At 35.4% G+C, this 19,315-nt stretch overlaps 1 protein-coding gene across 1 annotated transcript; it reads left to right on the top strand.

Annotated features, from left to right (window-relative positions):
- The first annotated feature begins 17,283 nt into the window (after positions 1–17,283).
- On the top strand, positions 17,284–18,680 carry LOC149373630 (uncharacterized). Its single transcript, XM_089596951.1, has 3 exons — positions 17,284–17,374; positions 17,425–18,140; positions 18,225–18,680. Exons 1-3 carry the CDS (start codon positions 17,284–17,286, stop codon positions 18,678–18,680), a joined length of 1,263 nt encoding a protein of 420 aa, XP_089453077.1.
- Positions 18,681–19,315: the final 635 nt, after the last annotated feature.

Genomic DNA, 19,315 nt, shown 5'->3' with positions numbered 1-19,315 from the left:
AATCTACTCTTACACCACAAAAAAGTATATACTCTTGTAATTCTGATGAGTCTACTAAAAATTTTATAAGTTAATTGTAAGTTCCTTTAATAGTAATAGCACAAGAATTATCTCATCGCAGTCTGCAATCTTGACGTGAAGTAAATGAACAATGCTGTTTTACAATTTATTCCATAAGTTCAGGAATTTTCGGATGAAAAAAGTTGATTGATCTATTGCAGGTAGGTAGAATAACGTTTTATAGTATCAAGCGTGTGTGAGATTGAAGCTATTTTGGCGTGTTTTTTGATCTATAAAAGAAACATAGTTCGAAGCTTACGATTCTGGTTTTTACATTATTATGTGTTTTTGAAAAACGTCACAAACTTTCGCATCATAATGACTCTACTTATTTGTCATGTTGCACCGTTTGCTGCATGAGCTTTTTTAACAGTTTTTCTGTTGCCGCTTTTAAAATAGTAGCTATAATAATATACCAATGGTTCCAGTCAACGTGACTTTTTGTTGGATGTAATGACTGATGAACATTTAACGTAAATACTAATTTTCAATTCAACCCATGTTCAACAACGAATTCTCTTAGTAATTAATGAACGCTATGTTATTATTAGGCTCATGCGCCCTCCAGTATATTTTCAACCTTAAAAGTTCTTCAATGTTGAAAGAAAGGTTAAAATTGTGGAGAGATTTTTCAAATTAAATCACTTGAAAATAAAATCTAATTCTCATACTTCTTCAAGTAAAAATTTTTAATGCAAGCAACCTAAACATTAATTATAAAGATACTGAAAAAAATGTGCGTACTTCGAAACTACTTTTGAGAATAAAAGAAACGAATTTTTTTTTAATTGAATTTTTTTTTAAATTGTTAACAACATCATTTTTCTTCCCTGTTCAATAAAAGAAAATTTTCTCTTGATTGGCTCAACGAATCTTTATGAAATTTTATGATATAAGTCAAGAAAAAATAACACTTTAGAAAAATATTTTTAGAATTCACGCAGCATGTAATCTTTTTTTTTAAATTAATGAAAGTTATAAGCTATTACAAAATTACATGTACTTCTTAATCAGTTACAATCATAACTTTAACAAATTTCGATTTCTTATTAATCTTTGAATGAATAAGAATTAAAAAAAATTGGTAACTTGCAATAGATAAATAACAATGCTTAATCATTTACATTGCTCTTCGATCTGCAGCCACGCTAACTGGATGCAGCGTGCTGTTAGTAGATCCTTTGCTTGTATTTTTTAATGAAAATGGAAAGATTTTATTAGTATTATTTTATTATTTTATTAGAGCAACACATGGTTACAAGACTAAGTTCGTTTTTAATACTGATTTTATTATCGTCAGTATTATTTTTACTGATTTAGGTATTTACAGTATTAGAGGTATGTATAGTATATACTATTATAGGTATTTAAATTCAATAAAAAGTGGTTTGTTAACATTGTAAGCCCTACGTACTATTTAAATTTTTGTAACACTTTCAATGACAGATTTTTTAAGTTGTTCAGACTGTTTACATACGAGTTATATTTTACCATGGATGGGTGTAAAACAACAATACTTTTATGTGTATTCTAAAATTTCTGTCATAAAAAATTACGGCTTCAGAAACTATTCATTTATTTTACACTCTTCTTTGGAACAAAAATTAAATTTGATTTTGAAAAAAAGTTTTGGTCCATTCATAAATAAATTTTGGCGATGAGATATGTTTGTTGTTCACACACTGTTAACTAAATTTATGTACGTGTTTTTTCACTGTACCTCGAAGTCCATCGCAAGCCCCTTTTTACAGTGTTAATACCAAGAAAATTTCATCGTGCTTTCGTGCCAAGTCTTCTTTGTCTTTTATTACGTTAATAAAATGAAGTTTATTTTTGTATTGAAATCCAGTGCCATAAGACAAGTAATAAATTTTCTTGTTCTAAATGGATCTTAATTTTATTTTCAAATACCTTTTTAACTTAGAGTTAAACAAATAAGCAGAACTAGTGTCATGCAGCAAATATTTTTGCATTATTACGTGATTTTCGTGTTTCACGACATCTTTTTTATAATAATTTCTGTAGATATGCAAAGCAGCTTGAATATTAGCAAAATGGTGCAACTGAACTGCACTTTGTATTTGACAAGTGTAATTTTCAGCAAAATCCAAGGTAACGACGAATTTCTCTTCCTCAATTGAATTTTTAATTTCTCGGAAGAAACTTTTTTTTATCAACGGATTACAACTATTTGCTGTTGGTACTTTTTCAATAATAATAACGTCGAAAACACTAATGACGAACCACTTAAATCTATGCTTGAGAAAACAGTGAGTCAACGAAAGAGAGGATATGTAACAATACTTACTATGAGCTCCGATTCCATGCAATCTTAGACGCTACGCCAGGCCACCAAGCTGCATCTAGTTTGCACCACTGCGCGTTGAAGAGCAATGTAAAAAAAAAAACTATGTTATTTACCTGTGGCAGGTCCCCCAGTTTTGTTTCACTCATATAATCAAAATCAAAATACAAAACAGTTATTGTCGTAAATAATTAAGAAGTACATGCAATTTCTAATGGTTTATTACTTTTCTAAATTTGTTTGAAAAAACGAAAAGCTGCGTGCATTCTAAAAATATGCGTTTAAAGGGTTATTTTTTCTGAACATGTTCATAAAATTTCATAAAGATTCGTTAAGCAAATCATAAGAAGATGATTTTCAATAAAATAGGGGGATGAATCATATTGTTCATGACTGTTGTAAGAATTAAGTTTACAAAAAAAACCGAATTTGTGTCTTTCATTTTTAAAAGTAATATCGAGATAAGTTAATTTAATTTAGTATTTTAAGTATCGATTATTAGGTTGCCTTCTTTTCAAATTTTGACTCTCATTTTTTGAACTAATTTTTGTCATCCATTAATCTAGATAGCCTTTACAAACTGATTTGGCTGTTTTATTTAATATTAATATCTGTTGATTTTTGAAATATTATCACTATGCAATGAATATGGTAAATTACAACTATAAAATCAGAAATTTTTTTTTCATTTCCTAAACTATTGGAGTGTAACATATAACGGAAAAATATGGTATATAAGAATGTTAAAAATGAATCTTATTTTATCGATGGGTAGGTATTAATGCAAATAATTAAATTTATCGACATCTCCCATTCAGTTCGAGATTGCCAAGGCAACTCGATTTTTTCGGGCAAAATCTATTACCTAAATTGAATTTCGGCCAGCCTGCCATAATAAATGGACTGTTAACATCTTTCTCTAGCAGTGGTGCATTGAAAGATTCCAAAGCATGTAGGACCATGTTTAATTTCGTACATTTTGTAACTGGTGCATCTAAAATAACGTATATAATACCATAATTCCTGCCTTTGCTAATATTAAATTCTGGATGCAAGCATCAGTGACACCAATAGTCACTGTTGAACTGTTGAATTCTTTACATTAGTGTTCGTGTTTGAGAGCCAACACAGTAGCATACAAGAGAAACAGTTAGTCAACCCTCAAGAACTAACTGCACAGGTAAAACGATCGACAAAGCTGAAATTCTACCGTTGCAGTATCGTAACCACATGGCTATATATTTAAATAAAGTTCCTAGCAATACAAGGTATTTTAAATATGAAAATAAATATTACTATATTTTTTCAAATGTAATTATTTTTCACGTTTCATTTGTGTGTGTGTGTGTGTGTGTGTGTGTGTGTGTGTGTGTGTTAAAGTGCAAACAGAAAACTTTTGAGCTAGGGTTTATCCATTTAAGATTAAATTTACTCAAATCATAATATTTGTAGTTGCAAGCTTAGTAAGGAAAGTGAAACGTATTGATGATGTTGCATGTAAAATAATACGTAAAATAAGGAAGTGTGAAATTTATTCAACGCATCTGTTCAAGTGGACTGTCAGTTTTACTTAAAATATAGCTGACTGCGTTAGTTACTATAATAAGTTCACCTCACTAAATTTTAATATTGTATACAATTTCACCTTAAAAATGTATCTCTGCGTTTATTTAATCAAGAAATTGGTCTTTTTGCTACTCTAATGTAATCAGGTGCATTCTTCAAAAAGGCAAAGATTAACTAACATTTTTATCTTCCGAGTCGCTACGACATAGTTATTTATCAACATTAAACTCCTGTTGTTGGGGTTGGTTTTGCTACTCAAAATCCAAATTACTTGTTGTGCTTTGTTTTATATTTTAATGCAGTGCATTAAGAAAGGTTTATTGAAAAATACAATTGGATTGGTAATCTCAATATAAAATGCATGTACTAATTTAAAACCATTTATCTTCACCTTTAGTGTTGACCACAACTGTATCAATGCTAGCTCCTCTACGATATTTTGGAAAAAAGATCCATGTATGAGGTCGCTACGGTCCGCAAACTTAGCATAGATGGCGTACTGTAGCTAAGAGAAAAATGGCGTCACATTGACACAAATGTAGTATTCATGATCTCCTGACGTCAGCGTGATAAATATGTTGTCACATTAGTAAGTCCACATTACCGTATACCGTCGTCACTTATAGCCGTAGTGTGTCAGTGACGCCATTTTTCTCTTAGCTACAGCACGCCATCTATGCTGAGTTTGAAGATCGTAGGGACCTCATACTCTGTAAAGGGTTCTTGCGTATGCTATGTCCCTATAAACTTTACCTTTTTTGTTTTTTTCTCGTAATTACCATTTTTTTCATAAGTATGCGAGTCTTTCGTGCGAGCCCCTTGTAAAGTTATCTTCAGACGACTCGGTCCTTTATCCTACTGGGTATCATTTACTGAGCACAGCAATTATTTTCCAATAAACCATCTAAACTCGCTGTATTGACTCTTTTTAAAACTAATTGTGACTGTAGTTCAAAAAGAAAGCCCCTTGAGCTTAAAATATCACCAGGAAAATCAACTATTTGTTTTTAAAAATAAAAGAAAAGATGTTTTGGCATTCTACGTAGACATCGTATAGAAAAAGCCCAAGAATGAAATCTTGCTAATTTTCTATGTAATCAAACCCACCATCTCCCGAGTTTATCTGGCTTGGAAGCTAGCGTGCTGACCTAAGTCATCAAAGCTCTTTTTCTTTTTTTTTTGTAAATGGTTAGTTATTAACTATAGCAGTGATTGCATAACGTTAGTAAATTTATTTTATGCTTATGATATAAGGTAGAAAATCCTTGTAGGTGATTGTCATCTATAATGCAAATAATTATTTTATAAAAGGTAATTTACTTTTAATTTCAAAACAATAAACAAAGTGAGCGAGATTTTAAAACACTAATCAGCTAGTAGCGTAACCTAAAATTAGGCAAAGGCAAAGCTAGAATTGTGGCATTAAAAGATAAAGAGACTTGAAGGCAGGTATTATTATTATGAGAAGCTCAACAAATTTTTAAGGAACGACAAGGAAAAATGAAAAGAAAATGCAAGTAGCTAATACTCTGAGTCATTACGGCTCCATATACTCAATCGTACAGAACCTTGTGATAGCCTAACAACATCTAATAAATTTAGAAAAACTTAGGCTGTTGAGGTTTCAAGAAAAAAAATTACATCTTTAAACAGACACTAACAATACAAAGATTAAAAACCCAGTAAGTTGTAAATTTCTCTTTCGATCTCTAGAAGCATCCAAGAGAAGTATAAACATCGAGTTGACAAAGCTATGAGCTTACTGAAAGACTGTTCTGAAAATACTAAGAAATAAAGCGATGAATCACGTTCATTAATGGTATCCAATATAGAGAATTCTTACTACTTTAATTACTTATTCACAGACTCGTAAGTCTGCTGTATTGACTTCACTGCAGAAGTTATTCGAAACGTCATCTCGAAAACTAACTGCAGGTGCATCAATAAATAGATATAATATCTAAGGCAAGATATGTCTCCTTGTTAATTTACCTCTGTATTTCATGTTTTTAATAAGTTTGATGTGTATTTAACTAAAACCACTAACATACAAAATATAAAAAAATTGTTGTAAAATAAAGGTGATGTATCATCAGCCACAAAAACATTAAAATTTGATTCTAGTACATAAACAATAAGGACATCTAGTACAACTTACTTTGAATATAAATATCCTCCCTGGATTGATATCATAAGCTCGCCGGACTCTCCTTAATTAAAAACATAGTGTACTAACACAAATAATAAAGTAGAACCTGAATAAAAAGGGACATTATTTTGGTTATTACTTAAACTATCGGTTTCACCACAAAAAGTATGACAAACGTAGAATAAACAGTCACATAGGTCCTGCAAATAAATACATACTTAATTTATTTTTAAGCTTTTTTAAATTTATTAATTTTAACTTCTGATAAGTAAAATTACCTAGAAATTAGTTACATACAGCTTAAAATTTTTTTTTTTATATTGAGGTTATACACTTGTTACCGTCCGTGGTACTATTTGATTGATTACTTATTGTTTAAATAACTACTATTAATTATTTTAAATCTATTTACATACATTTAAATTTTAAAATGTCACGCGCAGTTTTAATTTAAATTTTTTCGCTTGATAGTACCACCTCCCGCTCTCTAGGTAGCAAATACTAGTTTCTGGCAAACATGTAGTTTATAGTATACAAGAAGGGCTGGGCAACTTCTTGAAATCATCCTTCCGGATCACCTGCTCTTATGCAAAAGCTAGGTTCTCGCTCATTCGACGAGACCTACGCTATGGCAGTGGCTAGAGCACTAATTAATGGAAATAAAAAACATATGTCTTATACCACGTTAAGCTCAGTGTGTCTACACTATCTAGCACTGTTGTCAAACTACCGTAAAAATCAAACAAAAATTCGAGACTTTTTAGCGCTAGTAGTCGCGTCTCATTTTGAACACTGGCAACAAGCTCTCTTTGACTACTGTGAGTCACTATCTAACCATCTACCAGTGGCACTAGCTCCAGCGGTAGTATTAAAACGCATCAAAAGCACAACCTATTCACGCTCAGAGTCTCTAGCACAGGGGGCTTACTACTGCTCGATCCCAACTGCTGATCGACATCCTCGAAGACAACTCCGGCCCCCCTAGACATTTCCACTCTGTTCAAAACTTAAGCTAAAGATTATTAGAACTAATCCCTGGATTAGTTGCAGTGAAGTGCGGATATCATATCCAACGTTTATGCGCTCAAAATGCCATGATGCACCTTCCAAAACTTTTTCAGGATATCCCACATTTGGTTTATAACAATATTAATGGTTCGGCTCGTGTTAATTGATTTGAAGCTTGTAAGGTGAAGTCAGGAGTAAATGAGAAAGCATTAATTAAGCCATGCCTATCTAGATGGTCAACATATTTCTACTGTATGGTTCACTTATATCGATTGTGGTCGTGTCTCAGCCTTTTTTTCAAAGAAGAACCGAAATTTTATACGGACAGTAAGGTAGACCCCATAATTCCACAAATAGTAAATGACTTTAGTAGTAGCATTATTTAAGCCTATAATTTGTTTATAGTAGCAGTATTTTTTTAATTACAAGCAGTAATGAATAAATTGAAATGTAAAAAACCAATCGTTGCTTGCGTCAAACAGTTATCTATAAAGATTTATTAAAAACGTACACGAATAGTAAATATGTGAAAAACACTGACATAAACATGATAAATTCTAACAATAAGTCACATTATATATTAAGTAATGATATAGTAGTCCATGAATTTGTTTATCATGCTCTCATGAAGGTAACAGATGTTTTTCTGATACAACAATTCGTAAGAGATTGTCGAAATTTTTTAATTGAGATGTGTGAAAAGTTAAGTGATAGACACAGATTCAAAAGGGATTCCTCTGCACATCTTCAATGTTTTGAACCGAAAAATGCATTAAGTTTACAGTTTCATAACAGCTACAACAACTTTGATAAGTTATTTAAACATCATTCACGGCAAACAAACATGCATGATTCAGATTATATGTCAACATTCAACTATGAGTGGAGCAGAACTCTATGTTATGAATCAAATCTCCACTACCTACGGAAAAAAAATCCAGAGAAATTTTGGTTTGAACTGGGAAAAATTGTCGATAGTGACAATAAGAAGCCATTTGAAAATATTTCTAGGTTTGCTAAAAGAGTTCCAATATGATCTAATTCAAATGCACCACCCGAACGAATTTAGAGTATGTATACTAGGAAAAAAACTCCAAAAGATCCCGCTTCCACTTTGAAAACGTTAAATCCATCTTATGAGCTGCACATTACGTAAAATATGTAGGTAAAATTATGAAATTTTAACCCATCCAAGAAATTTTTACTCGCATGCTTAGAAACTGTAACAGAAAAATACAGAAAAAAAGAAAAATTGATGATTGCACCTCATACATGGAGACAGAAATAACCGAAGAACACATTGTGAATTGCTTTGACGAATCCCTTACGTGTGAGTGGATTAATGAAGAAGTTAAACATTGTTACAAATATATGAAAGGCACCGATAAAAAAGTTTTTAAAATAAATGAAATGAATGGGGAGTGTAGTTAATTCAGTAAATGAATACAGTATTACAGAAATTTTTTCTAGTGTACAACAGAACGATGTCAAATAAATTCCATGCGCAAAAAAAGGCGTGCAATTATGGTAAAAGGCGTGTCAGATTATATTTGTCAAACTAACAAATTATTTAAGAATGGTTTAATTGATAATCGTGTGCATTACTTTTAAAAATTAATCCATGCTGACAATAATAATAAGAACCAAGAAGCATTTTTCACCGTAGGACACTATTTCAAAGAGAAATTATTTAACAACAGACATTTGCCATTTTCATCTGAATTTAGAACATTGCAAAGTACAGCCTATGTAGGAAACGATGTAATTGATGCCTTTTGCGTAATAAATGAGAAACAGTGAAAAAATACTATCTTTGTTCCAACACAGCAAACTCACCTACTTGCCTTGATTGGATAATGCTAACTACAGATTTTCCTAGAAGTGGAAAAATTTTAATGCCTGTTCTTCGAAGATCACATTGTGAAATTTTCAAAGTCAATAATAATAAAAAAACCGTAACATTTGTTGATCCCAGTAATCGTACTATTAATTATTTGATTTCTCAATCTACAATATTATTTCAGAAATTTGTTGTGTATATTAATCTTTGTTAACAATTGAATGTTGTAAATGTTTTTACTGAAAATCAGTGGACTAATTATAATGTATTTAAAAACTAATAATAATGTATTTTATGGATGCCATTGGTAGGAATCCGGCATTAAATGTCTCCTTCAATCCAGATGATTGTAAAAGTACTTCGGCAAAATTATTGCTCAAAGAATCTACTAATATGAAAGATATATGTCAGTTTTGTTTCATACAAAGAAAAAACGAGATGATTTCATGTTATCTTTGTAACAGATACTCCCATGTTTCATGTTTAAGTAATTATCATTGCACAACAAAAAAAACGTTTGTGTATTATGTCACCTTCACTTTTCTGAGAAAAAAAGCGAGTGTTTTATGAAGTAGATCCTAAGGCGATCGAACAATTGCAATAGTATCATTAGACGAAAAAATACTTGCAAACATTACATAAAGGTACAATGTTATTGTTACTACAGTAAAACTCAAATAAACGTTAAGTAACTAAAGGAAAAAAGGCAGTTGGATATTAGTTTATAAAATACTTTAAAGATTTTATCTCAATTTATTCTCTACATAATTTTTTTACAATTGAAAAGAAAAACATATAAAAAAATTACTTTTAGTTACAATTACAATGTATCTTGCCAGTTGTATTAACCTTCAAAGTTCAGAGTCCTCGGAAAAAACCATTAATTTCAGCTTAGAAAATAAGATTTTATTTTGCTTTAGATATGTCTTTTGATACAATGTGCTTTTTACTAGAAGTAATACTGAATGGGTACATCAACCAAATGAAAACTAGCAGTACCTTAGTGTGATATAACACGATAATTATTGTCATTTTGATCTGTGTTTACAATGATATGACACGTTTACATCAAACAAATGTTTAAGTAAAATTGGAAACGATCAAAATGACGATGAAAGAAGCCACGAACGTAATATTAATGTATTTGTAAAATTTTATTTCGATACAAATATATCTAATTATTCGATGTGACGAATGTGTAGTATAACACGCGTTTTGTAGTATCGTAGTAGATACAGCGGAAGCTTTTAATCTCAATTCGATCAACATACCTTCAAATAGTGTTTAAATAAAACACATAATATTTTAATAATAAATAACTTTTCATGCAGGATTGCGTGCAGCACTATGTACACAACCACGCTACTCAATTAGCGAAATAAACTAACACATTCTTTCAACATTAACATTTTTTCCAGAGTATACAAGCAAACTGTGTGGTACTTAAAACAGCTTGGCTTATTCTTAAGACTGTCATAATAGGCTACAAGCTTCAATATAGAATTTTTTTTTGATGAATTGGAGAGGGTTAAATCTTCAGACAATATTCCGGATATTTGAGTAACAGTGTCTAATTCGCCCGGTGTTCCTATATACTCAAAAGTAACCTCTTCGAAGGGAGGTGGCTGCTTAGGATCACTCCCCTAGTAGACGAAAGGAACCTAATAAAAGAAGAAAAATGAAAAATAATGGACATATTTAAAAGCCAGCTCGCTCTCAAAGGAATAAGAGGAATTAAGAGTCACTTACAAATCTCGGCAACGCTCGATTCATTATATGGCAGTAACAAGATACTAAAAAACGATTACAGATTTACAAAAAATAATAATAATATTGACAATGACAAATGCATATACAAACATTAATACGTAAGACTTTCATTAACATCACCAACATAAATTTAATAAGATTATTAGATGACATGTACGAATTAGATTACAATACGTATAAAACTATAAGAAAAGAAAATAAAAATAAGAAAGAAATGCATGAATATGTTTTAAGAAAGTATATCAATGATGACTCAGAAAAACGTGACAGGTATATATACGTAACTAGAACAATAATATAATAATTACAGAGTTGCAGCGAATGGTACTAGTGAGGTGTGTGCTTATTCAGAATCCAGGAGCATCAATTTTCTAGCTTCTACAAGTAATTCTGCAGTACAAACTTGTACAACGGATACAACCTTTTAACCTAGTACCCGTACCTCATGTACTTGACAAACGTTGCACATCGCAAATATTTAATAAATACAGTAGTTTCCAATAAATTTCTTTTGAAAAGTTTGTACTTCAAAACTATTCTTATTAGCTAGAAATGGTACGTGCGTGCTACTACCACAGAATGCACAAGAAATCGAAACACGTCTATAGATTTAGTAATTTTTTATTACAGATTAATAGTTTTGCATTACAGAGCAGATTATCCATACAAATGAATGCACCTATGCACCATAAAAATAGGGGCATGCACATACTTTTATGAAAACAGGTAACGTATATATCAAACCTTAGCTGACAGATATATACATATACTAGTGGGGCTGATGCCCCCCTGCGCGCTCCACGTGCCAACTTCCCCAACTTTTGGGTTTTCGGGGATGAGTGGGGGCTGGAGGGGTTGTGTAGAGCTCCCCACCTAGATAACTATCTAATAAAGGATGATATATACGATACATACATGACACATAGAATATGTCGTATTAATTATATTTAAAAAATTCTATTAAAAGTATAAGTGAAAATATCCTTACTGCAATAGCGTAAGTTATGGAACCACGAATATTCCTTCTGAACAGATTGACTCGAATTTTATAACAAGTTTGTGGTAATTGTGTTGAATATCTCGTGAGAGCTGTCGCAACACATCGAGTACTACCGAATAAGTACTTGTAGTGTTACCACGATGCATAATATAACTTTTGTTTTAATATTAGATATACAAATGTAACAGACACTAGAAAAATTTTGTACACTCTACAGTAAATGTTGCATGTGTTTTTATTTACAAAGAATGAACTAGCTTGCGTTCGTTATTAAGGTCAAATGATATTAATTAATCATCTATGCAATTTGCAGTTCTGTTATAATTAATACATGCAATGAATGTCACTTCAGAACAATTTTTAATGCAGCCGCATTTACCAATTTGCGTAGTGCGTCGATCTCAAGCCCAAAAAATGCAGAAAAAAAGTATATTAATGTGACTTAATATGACAACCATGACATGACAAGAAAAATAGACTGATAGATAGTGCTGATTAAAGTGTCTCTCTACCACTATACAGCATTCGGATTTTATGAATTTATAAAATTAACTGATCAAGTGTCATGATAAAGAGATAGTGGAGTATGGAAAAGGGATTGTTGATAAGACTAAAACAAATCATCACATAAAACTTATTATATTATTCCATCCTTCATTGTAGAATCATACTCACGAAGGACAGGAATCTTTCAGTTTGTTATTCGCTCCGTGCAGCACTCTGAAGAAGCGCTGCTTAGCATGAGTAAAAACGACAGTACTAACTTATGAGGACATCATACCCTATTATGGTATTATTGGCCATGATCTCTGAATCAATTTTTTAAGCATTAACGACTTTCTTATAATGAAATTGAGCATTTTCAGCGTTGTGGACAAGTTTTGATCCAACAGTAATGTTTTCACCACTTACTGCTGGGAAAAAAATTTTCATAATAAATACATAAATGGAGTAAGAAAATAAACAATATTTTTCGTTGGTAGCACTGTTGCATAGTGTTGCAAGGAGGACAATTTTGACACTTTAACATAAGGTCACTATAAAAATTAAAGAAAATATTGGGTGTGTCATAAGTTCGATGCAATAGTTTATAAGAAAATATCGGCTTTTTGCAATTTCTAAAAGCCTTGCAGTAAACAACTGCAACCATGTCAGATAAATGTATTTAGATCCAAACGAAAACTATGCCCTGTTATCCGGTCCGGACACATACTATGTCTTCTTCACAGCCTTAATAAGGACTATGCCGTTTTTTCCGCGTCTGGGCTAAAAATATGCTCTGTTTGTTTTAGCTTAAATAAGAACTATCACTTTTGTGTCCACGTATAAATCATCATTTTTTCTGTCTAAAACAAAAACTAGAATATTTCGTAAAATTTGTGAATGTATCAATAATGCATGATAATTAAATACGTTGACAGTGTAGAAAATCATGAATCGTAGTAACTAACGTAGGAAAAAAAAGATTTTCAATTAATTTAATTCTATTGTGAAAACAGTAAATTCATATTCAATCTAAAACTATTAATATATGTGTTCCGAAGCTGTGAACGCATATATTTATTGACATTCTCATAATGATTTATTGCATACCATCTTATCCACGGAAATAAAAATTATGGATTCAATTAAAAAATATAAACATGTCAACAAGTAATCAAATATTGTATGATATTTTTTTGTTGTTGTAAATTATGTAGCTCAAGAATTATATTTTTAATTTTTGGTAGGCACAAAAGTAATTGTTACTTTATTTGTACTTAACCTAAAGTGTAAATATTTAACTTCATAGAATGACCTACATAAATAAGAATAAAAAAAAATTAGATCTAAATGAAAAAGGAATAAGGTAAAATGGAGTTTAGTGGGACACTTTTTTAAGCAAAAAATTTGTATTTCTTATTTTTGAAGTTCCACCAATGCTAATTCACTTAAAATTTTTTTTTAATGTAAAATATAGGTCTTTACTTAAGGAAACAATATTTATTGACCATGCTTATCATTATCCGTTTAATGAAATAATTTTTTAAATAAGTCGTGAAATCTGCAGTAGTGGGACATAGTCTTTAAAGATTACGGTAGTAGTAGGACACCATACATGGTAGTAGTGGGATAGTATACGACAATGTTATTTGCATATGTAAGAACACAATTTTTTATTTACAAGAGGTGTATTATTACTTCAGTCAGATTCAGAATGTTAGATTGATCTGAATATTCTGATTGTTCATTCCATAGTGAAAATATAAAAATTGTAAGACAGATGCTGCTTGAGAATGGCTATCCAAGGTACCTTATCAATAAACACATTAAGATTAGACTTGTAAAATTGTAAAATTAATAATCCTACAAAAAAAAGCTACAGAACGTTTGCATTTAAATACCACTATTATAAGTTTGCCTTACTTCCCACAAAACTTTGACAAAATAAAACGATATTTAAGAAAATTTAATATACAAGTAATTCCCAGAATAAACAAAAAATTAAACAATATCATACAGTTGGGAAAAGATATCACTGAGACTTTAGATAATACAAATGTTGTATATGAAATCTCATGCAGTGACTGTCTAGCAAAATATACAGGTGAAACGAAGAGAGCGCTAAAAGAGAGAAAACGAGAACATCAAAACAACTATCAATCGGAATCGGTAGTAACGTTACACCAAATCTCTAATGATCATAATTTTAATTGGGATACTATCAAAATATTGGACAAAGAACCAAATTACAACAAACGTCTGATCTCTAAAATGCTTCACATTACCTCCAATAGTCACAATATTAATGAACAAGAAGATGTACATAAGTTAAGTCGCACTTATCGAAGTTTTTTCAAATCTGTACGGTTTTAGAAGTAAATGTATATTTTTAGAACTAGTTCGTTTATAAGTAAGACATGTAAACTACAAATTTCGGTCATTGAATTGCGAAATTTGTATGTGCGTATATATGTGCCTGGCTATAAAAGCGATGGTCATTATAATGTGTGCACCTTTGCCATTTTGACTCGCGTGTGAGTTATTTGCTCGACACGTTAAAGTTTCCTTCACGGTTTTCAATAAGGTATTCCGTTTGTTATTTTTACACTATATGTATCCATATTCATTAGTCATTGTAGAATTCATTATTATTGTTAATAAAGCCTAAAGAGGTCGACACTCCAGTCGACGAAACGTCACTAAAAGAAAAACCAAGAGTTCTGTTATTTGCCCCAAAAAATCAAGAAAAATACAACATAAAAAAAAATACAAGTATTAGTTTACTTATAGTATTTCAGCCTTCAAAAGTTGCTTCTTATCTCCACAGAAAAATCAAATAACTCTCCTTTAAAAAATTTGATGTATTAATTAGAAAAAAAAAAAAAAAAAAAACATTAAAAGAGCAGTAGGTTTTAATGCAAGTGTTAAAAATCTGAGATTCTTTTGTTTAATACTCTACTGACTTAAACAACTATCAAGGGATCGCACTAGATTTAATACAAGCTGATATCATCGCTAACGGATAATTCATCGATCAAAATTGGCGTACCAGGTCATGGTGACGAACACATCGATCTCGCACACACGATGCTGAGCCTTCATGTCAAGTTGGCCGTCAATAAAGATGAATTATTAATAACTGATGTTACGAACAGGAACCCTGTTCGGAGAGTAAGCGGATCGTGAAATTATCTGTTCGCGAACAAGCGACTAGGAACCAGTGGCGGAGCTGAATAGGGTTGAGCATTTGCGTAAATGTTGAGGCGGAGGGCCACTATTACGGTATTGTAAAGTCGTTACTTGCTGTCAAGCCAACCAAAGTGTAATTATGTAATCCCGTGCCCTAAAGTGGCTTGACTTTGATGAGGATTAAAATATCTGGGTAGGAACGTCAAGGACGACCTACGCCGTTCAGGTGATAGGTGCTCTGCCTCAGCAGTATAAATAATTAATAAATGAATGATAATTTCGGATACCACCACTGATCACAGTCGGTTGTTCGCATTATGTGTATTTCAAGTGTATGCGTATATTTAAACGCTGGCGCTGACACTCAGGAGAACATTTATGTACCTATAGGTGTAACCGTATGAGAAAGAGAGAGAGAGCGTGAGCATAGGGTCGTGGCGGTGCGACGAGGGAGCTTGCGGCATGCAAGTGGAACAAGCAGTATTGTGTGAATCGCAGAGAGATTAGGTAGGTGTCGGCGCTTAGCCCTTTTTGTACTTTATTGAAATAAAGCCAACATTATTTTATTCCTGTTTTCTCCTTTGTTTGATTTGATCCTGTCTTCCTCGTTTCGTCGTCAACAAATGGTGCTGAAACCCGGGACTACACGGGATAATTAGGTAGTATAAAATCGAACAACGATGACATGAAAAGGCAGCTGGATAACCAGGAGAACGCGGGAGGCACGCCAGGCGACGCCATCTTGCCTGCCAAGCGTCCGACAACGATCGCAGACAAGCTGCAACGACTGCTGCAGGAACGGGGAGACCCGCTACGCAACTTCGATGGTCGAGACAACGAGGTCAGCGACGTGGACGATGACTTCGAGGAGGTCCGCCAGCGTCAGGTCCGTGGAGACCGGCCAGCCACCAAGTCAACACGCCTCGCCCAAGGGGCTGAAGCAGGTAACCAAAAGTTGTTCGAGCAACTGACTGGCGTATACAAAGCGACCTTGCACGTGCTTCAAGACCGTTCGAGTGCGGAAAATGAATCGCGATTGCTGACGCGATTGACCGACGCTAAGTCGTTGCCTGTGTTTTCTGGAAATGCCTTAGAGTGGCGGCATTTCAAACAAATGTACGAATCAAGCACTGCAGCGGCAGGCTTTACTGACTCAGAGAACGTCGCACGTTTATTCACATCAGTGCAAAGAGAGGCGAGAAAAGTCGTTAGCGGGCTGCTCGCGACTGGGTGAGGCGCGGACGTCGTGATGAAAATGCTCGCCCTCCATTACGGAAACGTGCATGTAATTGCGGCTAAAATCACGCAAGACCTGTATGATCTACCGCCTTTAACAAGTGGCAAATTTACCCTCCCTCAGTTCGCGTCAAACTTGTGCCATGCGGTTGTGGCCTTTGACAGCCTGAACTTGAAAGGCCACTTGTACAGCCCTGATCTTGTCAGAAGCGTAGGGGAAAAGTTACCCACGGTGTTACAATACTCGTATAATCGGTATGTTGCCGAACACCCGAGCGAAAAAACCGAACTCGAGTGGCTAGCGGAATTCTTACATCGCGAAGCGGAAATGGCGGTATCAGGCGGATTGTTTGGCCTTCGGCCCACCGAACCATGGAATGCCAGCGAGGGAAACCCCCCCCCCCCGAGCACCCTGGCAACAGCGAGTAATGGCGACCGTACGCTGTCATTGTGCGGGTCCGCACCACACGTTGTTGCACCGTGTCAAGGGCAACCAAGCAGACGGGGGACGGTCGAAGGCGCAGACGAACGTGCAGCGTGGCAAGCCGGAGAACGTGCTGTTGACGTTGTGACTAGCACGTCCATACGCTCTATTAAAGATATTACCCGTGACAGTTAAAGGACCTTCGCGCGCAATCGATACGTATGCATTCTTAGATGACGGGTCCACAATAACCATGATCACTGAAAAGATGGCAAGGAGGATCGGGTTGCACGGAAAGCGCGAAATCATACACATTTTGATATTGATGAGGCTACCTCGTGTCGGTGCGTATCATTTACCATAGAGGGCGTGGATGATAAGTTGCCAATAATAGACGCGTTGGCGGTAGCATCGATCACCTTACCGACGCAGACGTTACCACGCGAGCTGGTCCGACGAGTAAGCATCGAAGTAGGCGTATTTTTCCAACCTTACGAGAACGCGACGCTGGCGATTTTGATTGGCCAAGACAATTGGGACTGGCTGCTGAGCCGTGAGACGCACCGAATACCAAAGTTGGGAATTGCCGCTGGTTTGACGCAATTGGGATGGGTAGTGCATGGTCAAGCGCGCAGCGACGCACGTAACAACAGCCGAAAGAGTGAGCGCGAGCAGGCGTTAGTGGCGAGTGTGTATGAGCGTTGCGAGGTGTGCGGAAGGATCGACGGCGTGCTTAACCATGCAGTGCGTGAATTTTTTTGGTTAGAAAGTCTGGGAGTACGCGAAGTGGAGCGAGTCAATCCAGCACAGGTGCGCGCGATCGAAACGTTGCAGCAGACGAGCCAACCGTTGAAAATGGGTTGGGAAACCGGGCTGCTGTGGCGTAGCGACACAATCCCTAGCGCTGACAGTCGCTCAACGGCGCTGAAGTGGCTGTATAACGTCGAGCGACGATTAGATCGCGACGCTGATTATGCACGCTTGTACTACGAGGAAATGCACCGTCTCGTCGGCCAAGGGTATGTACGCGAAGTAAAAGACGAAAAAGTTCCCGCGAGAGTTTGGTACCTCCCCTATTTTGGCGTCACTAACGCGTCAAAGCCTGGGAGAGTGAGACTAGTCTTTGACGCGGCAGCCAAGACGGAGGGACTCAGTTTGAACGATTAACTCGATGCGGGTCCTGATCTCCTGCAGTCCCTCCCTGGCATGTTAGTACGCTTTTGCCAATACACCGTAGCCTGCAAATCCGATATAAAGGACATATTCCTCAGAGTGCGAATGCATCCAGAGGACCGCGGCGCGGTAAGATTCGTCTGGCGCGGGTCAAACCGAGACAAATACCCGCAAACTTATGAAATGACGCGACTAACATTCGGCGCGAAGTCTTCTCTATGTAGCGCGCAGTACGTAAAAAACGCTAATGCACAACGATTTGCGTCAAGTCACTCCGAGGCAGCGCGTAGCATCGTTGTAAATTCCTATGTCGATGATTATCTCGTGAGCCGGCCGACACTCAAAGAGCTACAGACCTTAGCCCGTGACGTCGCGATGATCAACCGGAGTGCGGATTTCATTATGCACGGCTGGGCGTGTAATGCAGACTTGCGTGTCCCAGAGGCACAAGAGGCGACAGTGAGAGCGCGAGAGTAGTCCACGACACTGTGCGACAAGGAGATCGAACGCGTGCTCGGGATGAAATGGGAGCCCGCGAATGACTCTTTAAGTTTCGCGCTGGGGTTAAACTGTGTACCGACGAAGTTGTTAACGGGGCAAGCGTGACCCACGAAGCGCGAGTACTTGCGTATTATGATGTCAATATACGACCCGCTGGGTTTGCTCGGACCGTATACGCTCAAATCCAAGCTTATATTGCAAGCTATCTGGCGCAGTGGAATCGGGTGGGACGCGACTCTGCGGGACGAGGAACACGAAGAATGGCTGGCATGGCTCGGAGTGGTCAAAGGGTTAGGAACGTTGCGCATCGCGCGGTGTATCACCCCGAAAGGGGCGAAGATCAAGGACACGCAGCTGCACGCGTTCGGAGACGCAAGTCTACGAGCGTATGCAGCGTGCGTTTATTTACGATGCAAAACAACGGACGGACGGGTGCACGTCGCCCTAATAATGGCAAAATCTCAAGTTGCGCCGGACAAAGAGATTTCTCTTCCTCGACTAGAGCTGCAAGCGGCACTGCTAGCGTCGCGCTTGATGAAAACGGTCCAGGCTGAAATCGAAATTTCGTGTTCGCGCCCTATATTATGGTCTGACTCGCGCACGGTGATTCA

Source organism: Copidosoma floridanum, unplaced genomic scaffold (assembly GCF_036245765.1).
Source record: "Copidosoma floridanum isolate Cflo_tuat_1 unplaced genomic scaffold, Cflo_Japanese_pri ptg000030l, whole genome shotgun sequence".
NCBI classification, from domain to species: Eukaryota; Metazoa; Arthropoda; class Insecta; order Hymenoptera; family Encyrtidae; genus Copidosoma; species Copidosoma floridanum.
This window is presented reverse-complemented; position numbering and strand designations above follow the sequence as displayed.